The following is a 14243-nucleotide window of genomic DNA, read 5'->3' as shown; positions in this document are numbered from 1 at the left end:
CATCCTTCTCTATTGTGATTGAAATGTTCTCCCTGAGTGATCTGTTTGCTCCCAACACTTCAACAACCTCATGCTTTAACACTCCACGACATTGTAATTACCATTCTCTCCAGATCTACTTTTTCAGTTTGATGTTCCATGGGTACTTTGAAGACATGTCCCAAATCCAAACTAAGCTTTTCTCCTCCACAAACCTGCTCATCCTTCTGTATTTCCTACTTGTTCCATGGCGTCACCACTTAACTGGTCACAAAGACCAAAACCTCAGAGCCATGTTTCGTAGCTTCCCATTGTCTCACTTACATCAATCAGATCACATCAACTCCATGATTCTACCTCAGAAATTCTAACTTAGCTCCGTCTGCTCCTCCCCAGCAGTGATAGCATTGCCTTAGTCAACATTCCCCACTGCCTACTTCAATAGCCTCCTCACTGGGCTCTTTGTGTCTTCCTCCTTCTATTTCAGGTGGCCCTCTATATCAGCAATTTTCCACATTTCAGTGTAGTGCTCATATAGGGGCCCACATTCATATGGGCTACTCAAATATTGAAGAAATAGACATATTGAATAAGGAAGTTAAGCACTTTAATTATTCATACTCTTCCACAGACCCTGTAAGGCCATGCACAGTCTGGCCCCTGCCTACCTCTCATCTTCATTTCATACTTTCTTCCCTGTATTCATTAATTCCACTGGCTCTTTCCTGGCCTTTCTCATGCTGTTTTCTCCCATACACTCTTCCTTTTGACCTTAACTAAATGACATGACTTTAGGGAAGTTTTTTCTGAACACTCCTAGTTCTAAATTAAGTTCCCCTGTTAAACCCTGGTGGTGTAGTGGTTAAGTGCTACGGCTGCTAACCAAAAGGTCAGCAGTTCAAATCCACCAGGTGCTCCTTGGAAACTCTATGGGGCAGTTCTACTCTGTCCTGTAGGGTTGCTATGAGTCAGAATCGACTCGACGGCAGCGGGTTTGGTTTTTTTGGTTCTTTCTCATAGCACTTGCCACGATTTGTAATTACAAACTTATTTTTGTTTTACTTAGTGCCTGGTTCACCCACGATACTTCTAAACTCTGTGAGGGCAGAGACCATGTTTATTTTATTCATGTTGCATCTGCAGCCCCTACACAGTATCTGGAGGATAGTGGGCACTCAGTAAAATTTGCTGAGGGAATGAACTCATCAATTGTCACAACTAGTAATGGTATATCAGTAGGCTAGCTGCAACAGTGGGCTCAAACATATCAACGATCATAATCTTTGATGGTGCGGGACCTGGCAATGTTTTGTTCTTTTATACAAAAGGTCGCCATGAGTCAGGGCCGACTCAAAGGCAACTAACAACAACAACAACAATAAAGCTAACTACAGGCAACAACACAGCACAGTGTGTTATGGGCAGTTCTCAGCCCTGAAGGGCACATTGTAGGTGTTTTATTACAGGGATAATTTAGAATGTGCTCTATCATAAGAAAAATAAACTTTTAGTATTATAGGCATGTTTGTCACACATTATCACCACACACATCAAGTCTGATCACAACCCATTGACTAGCGACCAGAAGTTTCTTCTTTATATGGCTACCAGAGTTTTTGTCCTAAAGCACAAAACTCATCATGCAAATTATCCTGCTTATGAACATTCAGTGACTTTCCATTGCTTTCAGGATAAAGGCCAAGTTCTTTGACATGTCTAACAAAGTCATTCTTAAGCTGGACCTGGGCATTCTTTCCAACCTTGTCCCCAGTCAGTCTCCACCACAGGCCATGATCAAGCAAGGTTCTTTCATGTCTTAGCCTCTCCCAGGAATGTCTCTCCTTTGTCCTCATTGGCTGTATGTTTGGCCTTGAAATCCTAGCTCTCCAGGAACTTCAGTTACTCCCTTCTTTGTGCTCCCATTGCATGCTGTACCTCCTTAGTTCTATAATTTACCACATATTCTGTGATACTTTACTGGAATTCTTGTCTCCCAGACTAGCTGGTGACTCCTGGGTTAGACCGTGGATTCCCAGTACCCAGTGCATGGAACGTAATGGCACTCAGTAATGGCTGGGTAACCGAGTGCATTGCCAGTTGTTTGGGAGTAAACATGTCTTTGCCTACTGAAGCAATGCTATAAATGGAGATTTATTTCTTAGCTAACTCAAAAAAGCCTATTTAAAGCATGTTGTTGTTAAGCGTCAAGCTGATTTTGACTCATAGAGAACACTTGTGATGAAGTAGAACTGCCCTGCCGCATAGGATTTTCTTGGCTGTAATCCAGATCGCCAGGTCTTTCTCCCTAGTTTGAACCACTAACCAACCTTTCAGTTAGCAGCTGAGCACTTAACCATTAATAAAACTGAAATCTATTGCTAATATTGCTTTCTCTCCTAGCATCAGAATATATGTTATCTCTCTGTGCCACTATAAGAGGGCAACGCTCTTTGCTTTCCTCCTACCTCAGCCCGGTGGCAGATATCTTTTCTAAACGCTCCCCTTTGGCCACTCATGGCCTTAGGAGAAATTAAAAGAAAAAAAAAATCTTTTCTTTTTTACTGTACTAGTGATATAGGATTTCTGCCATTTTGGTTTCCTTGGTGGGGACTGATGTCAATTGAGGGTTTGCATCTTTGGGACTTGCCCGAGGCTCAAGTAGTCTTGAAGACCACTTGTTTAATAACATGTCATCATGGTTGATGTGTGAGAATCTTGCTACAATACTATTAACTATAAAATGGAATACCATCATCCATCTGTCAGTTTTTCATACTGTGGTGGCTTGCATGTTGTTATGATGTTGGAAGTTATGGCTCTAGTATTTCATATACCATCAGGGTCGCCCATGGTGGACAGATTTCCGTTTTGCTTCCAGACTAAGACAGACTGGGAAGAAAGGTAAGCACCTTCTAAAAATTAGCCAGGGAAATCTCTATGGATCACAGTAGGATATTGTCTGATATAGTGCTGGAAGGAGTCCCTGGGTGGCGCAAACGGTTAAGCGCTCAGCTACTAACTGAAATGTTGATGGTTTGAAGCTACCCAGAGGCTGCTTGGAAGACAGGCCTGGTGATCTGCTTCCGAAAGGTCATAGCCTTGAAAACATTCTGGAGCAGTTCTAATCTGCACAGATCTGGTTGCTGTGAGTTGGAACCCGGTCGATGATAACTAACAACCCAGTACTGGAAGATGAGCCCTCTAGGTTGGAAAACACTCAAAATACACAGTAGCTGCCACAATGGACTTGAACATACCAATGATCATGAAGATGGCCCAGAACCAGGCAACATTTCATTCTTTTGTACATGGGATTGCCATGAGTTGGAGCTGACTCAATGGCAACTAACAACAATAATAACAACAACTGATAAATAAAAGCAGCAAAAGAAACTTATTACTTAGTAAGTGGTGTCCCTTATAAGACATACCTATCCTTTTCATTAATCCAGGCATTTGTTCTTTGGCTTATGTTAAATAAATCAAAACAACCATTCTTCTGTCCATTCCTTGGCTCTCATCATACATCTTATACCACATTGGTTTTCTCACCTACATCCACAAAATAATGTTTAAATTTGGAAGAAGAAGAAAAAGAAACAAAACTGCTGTATGATTAAATAATTGATGTCATTTATTTGATGCATATATTTATTATAACACAAACATACATTTAACAGGTGAGAATGACAGATGTTTCGAGAAACACTATCCTGAATCATGTGTTTTAATAAAGTAGCTAACCTCATTAGCTTTCTTAATTAAATAAATGCCCTTTCTGAATCACCTTTTTTTTTTTTTCTTTAATAGGTGGTGTTTGTATTGCTCAATCGCAGAAAATACCACGTGAACCAAGACCTGGAGAATTTGAAAAAATCATTAGACGCCTGCTAGAAACACCTAATGCCCGGGCAGTGATTATGTTTGCCAATGAGGACGACATCAGGTGCTAATTACTTTCCTTCCTTGTGTAGGATCAGATTTGTGGTCCACATCCTTTTTCTGACATATTTCATGCTCAACGTAAAACCTTGTGCGATTTCACAGGAATTGCAAAATTCTCTTGCAATTATAGACTGCCTTCTGCTGTACCGAGACATAACAGCTTTCTAGTGCCTAAGTCTGAAATGCCTATAGAGTAAACCCTGGGGACTGAAAGAGATGAAAAAAATAAGAGTGATAGAGTGATGTGAGTGAGGTTAAGGATGAGGCTAATTAACACAGGCTGGAGTTAAAGTCTCCACAGTATTTCCTTAAGGAGATAAGACTCAGGTAGTTAGAATGATTGATTAGTTGTTTAACAGTGACCTACTGAATGTATATAACTTGATATCTCCAATCTTGTAACATTCATAATTATAGTGTTTCTTGATAAATGGTGATAATGTATTTCTTTTTATTCCTCTAGGAGGATATTGGAAGCAGCAAAAAAATTAAACCAAAGTGGGCATTTTCTCTGGATCGGTTCAGATAGTTGGGGATCCAAAATTGCACCTGTCTACCAGCAGGAGGAGATTGCAGAAGGGGCTGTGACAATTTTGCCCAAAAGAGCATCAATTGATGGTAAGGATGCACAGTAAGAACTGTTTTATTCCAGTTGAATCAAAGCTCAAAGGCAAAACAAGAGTATCCAAATATGATGGAACGTACCCACTGCTGGTGACTCTGGATCAACTTTTTAGTTCTGATGGCAGAATTGTCAGGACAGTGACTATTTAACCAAGGGTTTATATTTGTTTAGGAAAGAAAACCCATTAGATTTCTTTTTTTAAGGAAGAGGACCAGAGTTGACCTTGGATATTTTTGCGATATTAGCAATTACATCCTAAATTTGCATATTTCCATGAGCATATCTGATGATTATATCCTTGTTGGAGAGAGAATGCTTGATTTATACAAAATGAAGGCATAACGCTTGGCTGACCCTATGTATGAACAAAATACATAACCAGAAAGATTTGGAACAGCCTTGAAAGGTAGTATGCCTCCCAAATATCTTTTCCAATGGTCTTGACAGTGACTGAAATTCCAACATTTACCATTGTTCCTTTGAAGTAAGGCATTATTTCCTGGTGGTCTCCCTTCAATGAGCTGGTTACCTAGGCAGGCTGACACTTTATCTCATTGCCCTTGAATGTTCAAGATTATATTAGCATCGATTAGTTTATTAAATTAGCTGAGAACAGGGGATATATGGGGCCCTGGTTGCACAGTGGTTAAGAGCTCAGGCTGCTAACCAAAAGGTTGGTAGTTCAGATCCACCAGCCCCTCCTTGGAAACCCTATGGGACAGTTCAGCTCTGTCCTATAGAGTTGCTATGAGTCAGAATAGACTTGATGACAACAGGTTTTTTTTTTTTTGGGGGGGGGCATATAGGACAGATAAATTTTGAGGAGGGTAGAAGTGCAGGAAAACCAGGGACATTGATTCATATTAGGAGGGAGAGAGACGAATTAGAAAATCTGAGCTGGGCTTTGAATATTCAGGATCCAGGATGAGGTCATTGGCTGCTGCTGCAGGAGATGGAGGGGAAAGGAGGGAGTTGTGAGGATGACATCTACAAATGGTTTTCCTGTTACACAGTCATCCCTAGAGCCAGAGGCCTGAGCAGTGGGGGTGAAGGTTATTGACCGTTGAGCCTTCTTGGCTTTGCCATGAGGGAAACGGGATGAATAGCTTTATTTTTGGGCTCTTAGCTCTCTCCCATTTGTTATATGCTTTTTGGTCATTTATTTCATGCAATGATCACAATATAACATGATATCCATTCCACAGTTCTGCCATTATTTGGTTTTGATTTTGAAAGAATATTAAAATAATACTTTTCTTCTTCAAAATAGGATTTGATCGATACTTTAGGAGTCGCACTCTTGCCAATAATCGAAGAAATGTGTGGTTCGCGGAGTTTTGGGAGGAAAATTTTGGATGCAAGTTAGGATCACATGGAAAACGGAACATTCATATAAAGAAATGCACAGGTAAACATTTAAATGTTTTCCTTGTTGACTTTGTTTTATCGTGACTGGAGAAATGAAGTTCTTCTATATGGATAATGATAAGGGTATCTTCTACTTCCCGTGTGTCTCTTGTTTCTCAGCAGGGATGAGCATACACTAATCATTCAACAACGTTTGGTTTGCTCATTGGTTCTTATAGTCGATTAACAAGTATTTACTGAGCGTGCACCCTGTGCCCAGCCTTGGGTATTTCAATTCTATTTGACAAACACTTACTGAGTATCTACTATGGGCAAAGCATTTGATTGGGTTTGGTGGAATATACACAAACCAGTAAGACATGGTATTGCTCTCCAGGAGCTCAAACTGTAGTGAGGGTGATTCATCATAATAAATTGCTGTAAGATAGTGTTTTTCAACTATTTCAATCTGTGTCCCCTGCAATGCTATTATTTGTCCATATCCTCCTGTATGGCTGTAGCAGCTGTGATTTTTCTGGATGTTTTACCTTCTATAGCTTATGCTTAAAAATAAGTGATGTTGAAGTTGCATTTTTTGAAAGAAAGAATAGAACTGTCTTCACTTGCTGATAAGATGATTGAGTACATAGGAACAGCTATAGAATTTACAAAAAAAATTACTTAAAATTAAGTAGTAAATTTAGCAAGGTCACTAGATACAATGTTAATATAAAATCAGTTATATATATAATATTTGTATGTATATATAATCACATCATCAGGAGGGACTAGTCGCTAGAGAAGGATATCATGCTTTGTAGAGGGTCAGCAACAAGGAGGGAGACCCTCAATGAGATGGATTGACACAGTGGTTGTAACAATGGGCTCAAACATAGCAACGATTTTCAGGATGGCACAGACTCATTGGGCAACTTTTTGTTCTGTTATACGTAGGGTGCTATGAGTCAGCACTGACTCAATGGCACCTAATAGCAACATATGTATAATATATACATATATATATGTAATTAACACCTGGAAATGAAATTTAAAGAATACTATTTATAGTAGCATCAAAACCATAAAATGTTAGGGATAATTTTAACAAATGATGCGTGAATTTTCTATACTACAAAACTTGAATGTGCATTTTATAACCATGCTTCTCCCCCCTTCCCACTTTGATACACGCTTCTTTCCCTCTACCTCACTTCCTTTGGAAATAGCTGTTCAAATAAAAGAAGTAGTATGATAAATGCTAGAACAGACATACAAACAGAGGATAGGGTTGTGAAAATCGGTGCCACATTGCTGAGGAATCTGACTTGACCCTTACTGTGTGCCAGGCACCTTTCCAGGTGCCGGGATGGATGAAGAGAGACAAAGGCCGTGCTCACGGGAATTACATCCAAGTGCGAGGAGACAGGCAATGAGTAAACACGTAAATGAACAGATACTTCCAGAGGCTGAGAAGAGCTTAAGAGGAATGCAACAGAGTGAATCACGAAGGAGGGCAGAAGTTAGATTGGATAGTCAGAGTACACCTCGCCGAGGAGATGACGTTTGAGGTGAGGCCTGAATGACAAGAAGTTGTCAGCCATGTGAAGGTATGAGGTCAGCGCATTCCAGGATCTAGGGCAAGAATAAACATCTTTGCCTCATGGTACAGAAACAAAGTTCCAGGTGGCTGGAGCATAGTGAGTGGGAGGGAGGGTGATGGTAGATGAGGTTAAAGAAGTAGGCTGGGACCATGTCAAGAAGGCCTTAAAGCTCTTTCTAGGAGCTCCAGAGCCAAGCACTTTGGGCTTTATCCTACCTGGAGGACTTGCCATCCAGAAAATTGCTTGACAAAGATTCCTCCGGCAGAAGTGTAAGGAGGACTGGGGTCCAGGGGAAAGAAAGGAGGCAAGTCAGTCAGGACTTGTACAGTTTTCCTGGTGATCAGCAGTCACTGCTTAAACAAAGACACGAACGCAGGATAGAAGCTCTCTCTGCAGGTAGCACTTACAGTATAAGGCCAGTGATTAACGCTGGGGAAGGTGGGAAGTGATGGAGGATCTGAAATTTAAATCTCCACCAGGGAGGCCCAGGAAAATGGTGACGTAATTAATTACAGGAAGACAGAATGCATAGTAGATTTGGGGGGACTAACTTGACTGTGGTTCTGAGATAGCCCTGTGGAACTGTCCAGCAGGTGGCAGCATAAGGGTCTGGGACCCATAGAGAGTTCAGCACCAAAATTACAGGTTAGAGAGTCACAGAAGGAGACGTGGAAATTAAAGACAAAGACAGGGACAAAATTGCCAACAAAGGGTGAGAAGTGATGAGGAATGGCGACTGACAGCTCAAGGGGAGGAGCCAGGAAAGGAGACTGAGAATGGTGGGATTGGGGGCGGCGGGTGGGTGAGATGAACAACATTGTCTCTTCCTCCTCTGGAGACAGGCTATGCACAGAGCTTCAGTGCTGCAGAGAGGTGAGGCTGAGGGATAAAATCTTGTTGTTGTTAGCTGCCACTGAGTTGGCTCTAACTCATGGCGACCTTACATATAATGGAAGGAAAGGTTGCCCATTCTTGCACCATATCCATGATCTTTGATTTTTGAACCCATTGTTGAGGCTATTGTATCAATCCATCTTATAGAGGGTTTCCTTGTTTTCTCTGACCCCTCTAGTTTAGCAAACACGTTGTCCTTTTCTAGCAATTGGTCTTTCCTAATGGTATGTCCAAAGTAAGCAAGGCGAAGTCTGACCATCCTTGCTTCAAAGGAGCATTCCTGTTGTCAAATTGTGAAGAGTTGCAAGAGAATTGAGGAGGGTTGGGAGGTAGAGGAAATAATGCTTTTTCAAGAAGTTTAGCAAAGAAAGAAGGTACATATGGTAGGAGACCTTGAGAAAAAAGCAGGGTTGGAGTAGGTTCTTTGGTATAGGACATGTTTAAACATGTTTTCAGATAAAAAAGAAACAATAAGTTGAGAAAGCGAGATTAAATGTGGAGTAGGATATTGATGGAAACTTTAGGGTGTGACATTAAGAGGGTAGTGTTACCTTTAAGTAATGAAATTTAGTTAGGGAAAAGATACACACAAACACATGCATAATTAGTAAGAATATCTAATTAGATGCTAAATTTAAGATTAATTTAGATTGAAATTAATTTAATTTGATTGAAGGAAATTCAGAAACTATATAACTGTACTTTCAAGTTGGAAAACTCAAAGCTTCGTGGAGAAGGGGAGGTTTGGTAACATGGAAGATGTGGGGAAGAGCGTTTGAAGAGAGACGAGGTGGGCTATCAGGGCAAAGGCATAGAGGAGGTCATGACTTGGAAGTATGTGCAGAGTGGGAGAAGGAATAGCTGATTGGACAGGAGAAGACACGTGAAGGAATGATGGGAAGCAAAGAGGGGCCAGCTTGTACAAGAATTTGGCAGTAGAGTTTGTATACCCAATGCTTTACGTATTTTTTATTCAGATATATTTTATGCTGTGCTTAGTTCTGAGTTCTGAATGTTATTGTTTGGTTACCTATCTTAGTCATCTAGTACTGCTATAACAGAAATACCACAAGTGGATGACTTTAACAAAGAGAAATTTATTCTCTCACAGTTTAGGAGGCTAGAAGTCCAAATTCAGGGCACCAGCTCCAGGGGAAGGCTTGCTGTTTCTGTTGGCTCTGGGGGAAGGTCCTTGTCATCAATCTTCCTGGCTCCAGGAGCTTCTCAGTGCAGGGACCTGGGTCCAAAGGATGCGTATTCCTGGCTCTTGTTTCTTGGTGGCATGAGGTCCTCATGTCTCTCTGTTCACTTCTCTCTTTTATATCTCAAAAGAGATTGGCTTAAGACACAACCTAATCTTGTAGATTGAGTCCTGCCTCATTAACATAACTGCCGCTAATCCCACCTCCTTAACATTATAGAAGTAGCATTTACAACATGTGGGAAAATCACATCAATTGACAAGATGGTAGACAATCACACAGTACTGGGAATCATGGACTAGATAAGTTGACGCACATTTTTAGGGGACAGAATTCAAACCATAACAGTACCCCTGTTATTGTTTAGACTGTATTAGTCAAAATCTACCAGGTAATGAAATAGATGAACTCAAGTTTTTTTCTTTTTTAAATAATACGACTGGTAGGAAATTAGTTATTAACTAATCACATAACTTTAACAGAGTGTTTTCAGCATAAGCAGTTTCTCTAAACTCATATTTTCCAACTAAGCTGATATATGTAGATGCCTGTTGGTATTTGTAGATGGAATTGATATTGGACACCCATTGCTAAACTTGTTTGTGGTAGAATCCAGACTTGATGGCATGTCTGCTTCAGATTCCTTTGATTTATTTGGGTGTTGCTAAAATTGTAACAATCTGTCCAGTTAGAACTATTTCTAGTGCAATGTAAATGATGTTTACTGTAAGAGCTGGGGTAAATGCACCCTTAGGGAATTGGGTCAGTAAACAGATTTTCATGTAGATTCCATTGGGTGATACTGAAATATCTTGTCTCTGGGTAGAAATGTGTCACCAAAAGAAATAATGAAATGTTATCACTTAATTATTTCAAACAATAACCCATGAAAGCTTCCAGAAAGCGAAGAGAAGGTATTTGTACCAAATAAACATGGCATCCACTTTTCATTTTTGTTTTGGGGGAAGAGAGAAGATGACTCCAGCATGTCAGTGGTCAGATGTGCTTAAGAGTAAAAACTTACAAGATATTCATGATTCATGAATAGATGTGTTTAAGATATGAAAAATATTTATAGTTCCAAAAAAAGAATGTATACAGATGTGCATATTTCAAAATTTGGCCTTAAGAAGTTCACGTTTTAACTATCTGCAATGAGTCAAATCTGCTTTTTGCCACATTCAGAGCATCATTTGTAGTTTATCTGTTTTGAGTAAAATTTTACATTAGGCAATGCTAATCTGTAAATGTAATTATTTGTTTCCATGGGGGGTGATATTGGCAATGTATTTACATGGATAACAGAGTGGCTCCCAGCAGGAGTCTGTCTTAGCAATTTTCGGGAGATATAGCATCGTGAAGCAGTGAGGAGCATTCTCTTCTTAAAATTAACTTTCAACAGACAGTTTTCTGAGATGGTTTTTTTCCTCTTAGAATCTCTAGAAAGCTTTCAAAAAGATGTAATATTACTGCTAACTTTGATATGCTGGCCAAATTCCAAGTGAGGTAATTCCTACTATTCACTTAGCTATTTATGTGGTTATTATTGCTTCTGAGAGCCTCTGATTTCTGAAAGCTACTACTACTTAATCCTACTTAAAATTCCCTTTGTCTCGAGAAGAAAAAAGAATTCTTTTATACTTGTTATCAGTGGTGATGGGTGTTATTTTACAGACATTTGTCTGACTTCTGCCTCCCTTCCTCATTCTACTCCCATCCTTAATGCCTTCCCACTCCTCACAACCCAGACACCCACAGACTCCCTCGAGCATTGAATCTTCACCCTCTCCCCTGTCTTCACACATTTTTCAAACACCTATTTACCTACTCAGTTCTCTACCTCAACTTGTCACCCACTGTTCTTCTTCATCAGCTCATTTTTTCCTTTTTTACTGTCTTTTCTCTTATTAGTCTCTTACCTGGCATTGTTTTCTCCCCAAAACTCACAGGCAGTGGAGAGTTTTTCTTCAGAGGTCTCCTTTGACTTTTTAATGGCTGCCATTCTGATTTCTTGTCATCCATTGTGAGGAACCCATGGTGAATATTCCAGGGACCTCGTCACAGGCAGGCTCCCTCTCAGCTCACACAGTGGCTTTAGCTTCATTCCTCCATCATGAATTGTAAATGTTGTTAGCTGCTGTCCAGTCAGTTGGCCCTGGCTCCTGGCGACCCCATGCACAACTGAAGGAAACACTGCCTGGTCATGAGAATAGTGGGTTTGGGAAAACAGAAAAGGAGTCTGCATTGCTTCTGTCCCTGAGAGTGGAGACAGGCTGCACTCAGAGCTTCACTGTTGAAGAGAGATACAACTGAGGGATACAAAGCATGTTGAAGGTCCCAAGCTGTGAGGGATTGGGAGAGAATCACAGTAGAAGATGTCATGGATTGAACTGTGTCTCCCAAAGATATGTGTATTAACTTGACTAGGCCACGATTCCCAGTATTGTGTGTTTGTCCACCATTTTGTCATCTCGACATGCTTTTCCTATGTGTGGTAAATTCTATCACTCTGATGTTAATGAGATGGATTGGAACCAGTTAGGTTGATGAGATCTACAAGATTAGATTGTGTTTTAAGCCAATCTCTTTTGATATATAAAAGAGAGGAGTAAGCAGAGAGATGTGTGGGGCAGAAGGAGGGAACCGCATACCACCAAGAAAGCAGCGCCTGGAGCAGAGTGCATCCTTTGGACCTGGGATTCCTGTGCAGAGAAGCTCCTGGTCCAGGGGAAGACTGATGACAAGGACCTGCCTTCAGAGCCAACAGAGAGAGAGAAAGCCTTCCTCTGGAGCTGATGCCCTGAATTTGGACTTGTAGCCTACTAGACTGTGAGAGAATAAACTTCTCTTTGTTAAAGCCATCCACTTGTGGTATTTCTGCTATAGCAGCACTAGATGACTAAGACAGAATTAGTAGAGGAAAGAAAGCTTAGAGAAAAGAGTACTTTTTCAAGAAGTTTGGCAAAGAATGAAAGCAAAGGTATGGTAGGATTCCTACCATGTGGTAGGATGATAATGTCCATGATCTGTTGGGGACTGAACAATATTTTGTTGGGTTTTCACTGGTTGATTTTTAGAAGTGGATCATCAGGTCTTTCTTCATAGTCCATTTTAGTCTGAAAGTTCCACTGAAACCTGTTCTGCATCATACAACACGCAAGGTACTACCAATAGATGCGTGGTGGCTAAGCCTGAGGTGCATTGACCAGGAATTGAACCTGGGCCTCCCTTATGGGAGGGGAAAACTCTACAATTGAACTACCAATGCCTCATGAATTGTAAATAGCTCTACTGTTATCAAAACAACATCCCCTGACCAACCCAGTAAATCCAGTGGGTTCCAAATACTGTCTTTAAATGTTTCTTTGCCTTATTCATTCATTCACTCATTCATTCACCTGTTTATTCATGTTGGATAGCCCAACATGTGCCTGGTACTGTGCTGCAGATGTAGAGACAAACAATAGACCCGCCCCCAGCCACTGCCCTCAAGGAGCTCAAACAGATTTACACACTATCTTCTTGAATTTTAAGTGCTTTCCTTGCCTGTTGGGTTTTAATTCTCAGCCAGCAGGCCTGGGCATTGCTGCTTAGCCTGCATACAGCTGACACTTAGATGCTAAATGATGGTAAGCATATGCTATTTGAAATGGCCTATTGATTCTTATTTATGATGATAGAAATAGCGGTAATGGAAAAAGCAAGGCACAAATATGTTTCTTCCCACAAACAAACAATTCTGTCAGTGAACCAAATAGCAGGCTCAATGATTAGCTCTCTGAAAGGTCTGCCAGTCTATTTTCTAGTGTCAGAGTAACTAGGTAACCTTTCAGGTGTTACTGTCTCTCAACAGACCTCTGTTTGCTTTTCGAGGCTATGAAAGGTACATGCTCCCCCCATTTACCCAGGACTCATGGACATCCTGTGAGCGAGTTGGGTGGTTGACAAGGGGGACAGAGCTACACAATTTGATTTGCTGATTCAGAATGAAAGGAAACCAAGATAAGTCTTCCTTAAGTTACAATGTGTTCTGCCATCCTCACTTGTCCCTTGCTTAGATTAAAACTCTGTCATGGAGAACATCTTTACATCAGCGCTATGAGGTGGCCATTAGCCCATATGCTCCAGTTCTTAGCAAGTAAAGTAGCAGAACTTCCAGAATTACTTATTTATGCCCCTTCTGAGATTCCATATTGAATTTCCATAGACACATCTAAAATGACGAGACAGACATTGATATCAGACATACTTGACTTCAGAATTTTAGAGCTGGAACAGAAAATAAGACCATTCTCTCATTTTCCAGATAATGAAACTGGAACTCAGAGAAGTTAAGTGAATTTCTGAAGAGGCACATAATTAGACTCAGAGCTACAACTAGAATTAAGGTCTCTTTTGTTTGAATTGCCCTTGACTTTTATATCCTGAGTTTATCATTTACTTATTTCAGAATTTAAAAAAATTTTTTTTATTTTACTTTAGGTGAAGGTTTACAGAACAAATAGTTTCTCATTAAACAGTCAGTACACATATTGTTTTATGACATTGGTTAAGAACCCCACGATGTGTTAACACTCTCCCTTCTCAACCTTGAGGACCTTTATTCTGGTGAAAATATACATAGCCAAAGTTATACCATTTTGAAAGTTT

General features: G+C 40.4%; 1 protein-coding gene across 1 annotated transcript in view; it reads left to right on the top strand.

Moving 5' to 3' along the window:
* GRM8 (glutamate metabotropic receptor 8) overlaps positions 1-14243 on the top strand; it is an 813379-nt gene that overhangs the window by 408291 nt on the left and 390845 nt on the right. Inside the window, exons 4-6 of the mRNA XM_023737146.1 lie at positions 3790-3925; positions 4388-4542; positions 5820-5957. Coding sequence (XP_023592914.1) covers positions 3790-3925; positions 4388-4542; positions 5820-5957 — 429 coding nt within the window. The remainder of the gene's footprint in view (positions 1-3789; positions 3926-4387; positions 4543-5819; positions 5958-14243) is intronic.

This window comes from Trichechus manatus, unplaced genomic scaffold (genome assembly GCF_000243295.1).
Source record: "Trichechus manatus latirostris isolate Lorelei unplaced genomic scaffold, TriManLat1.0 scaffold00097, whole genome shotgun sequence".
Taxonomy (NCBI): domain Eukaryota; kingdom Metazoa; phylum Chordata; class Mammalia; order Sirenia; family Trichechidae; genus Trichechus; species Trichechus manatus.
Note: the sequence above shows the minus strand (reverse complement) of the source record. Positions and strands in the feature narration are given on the sequence as shown.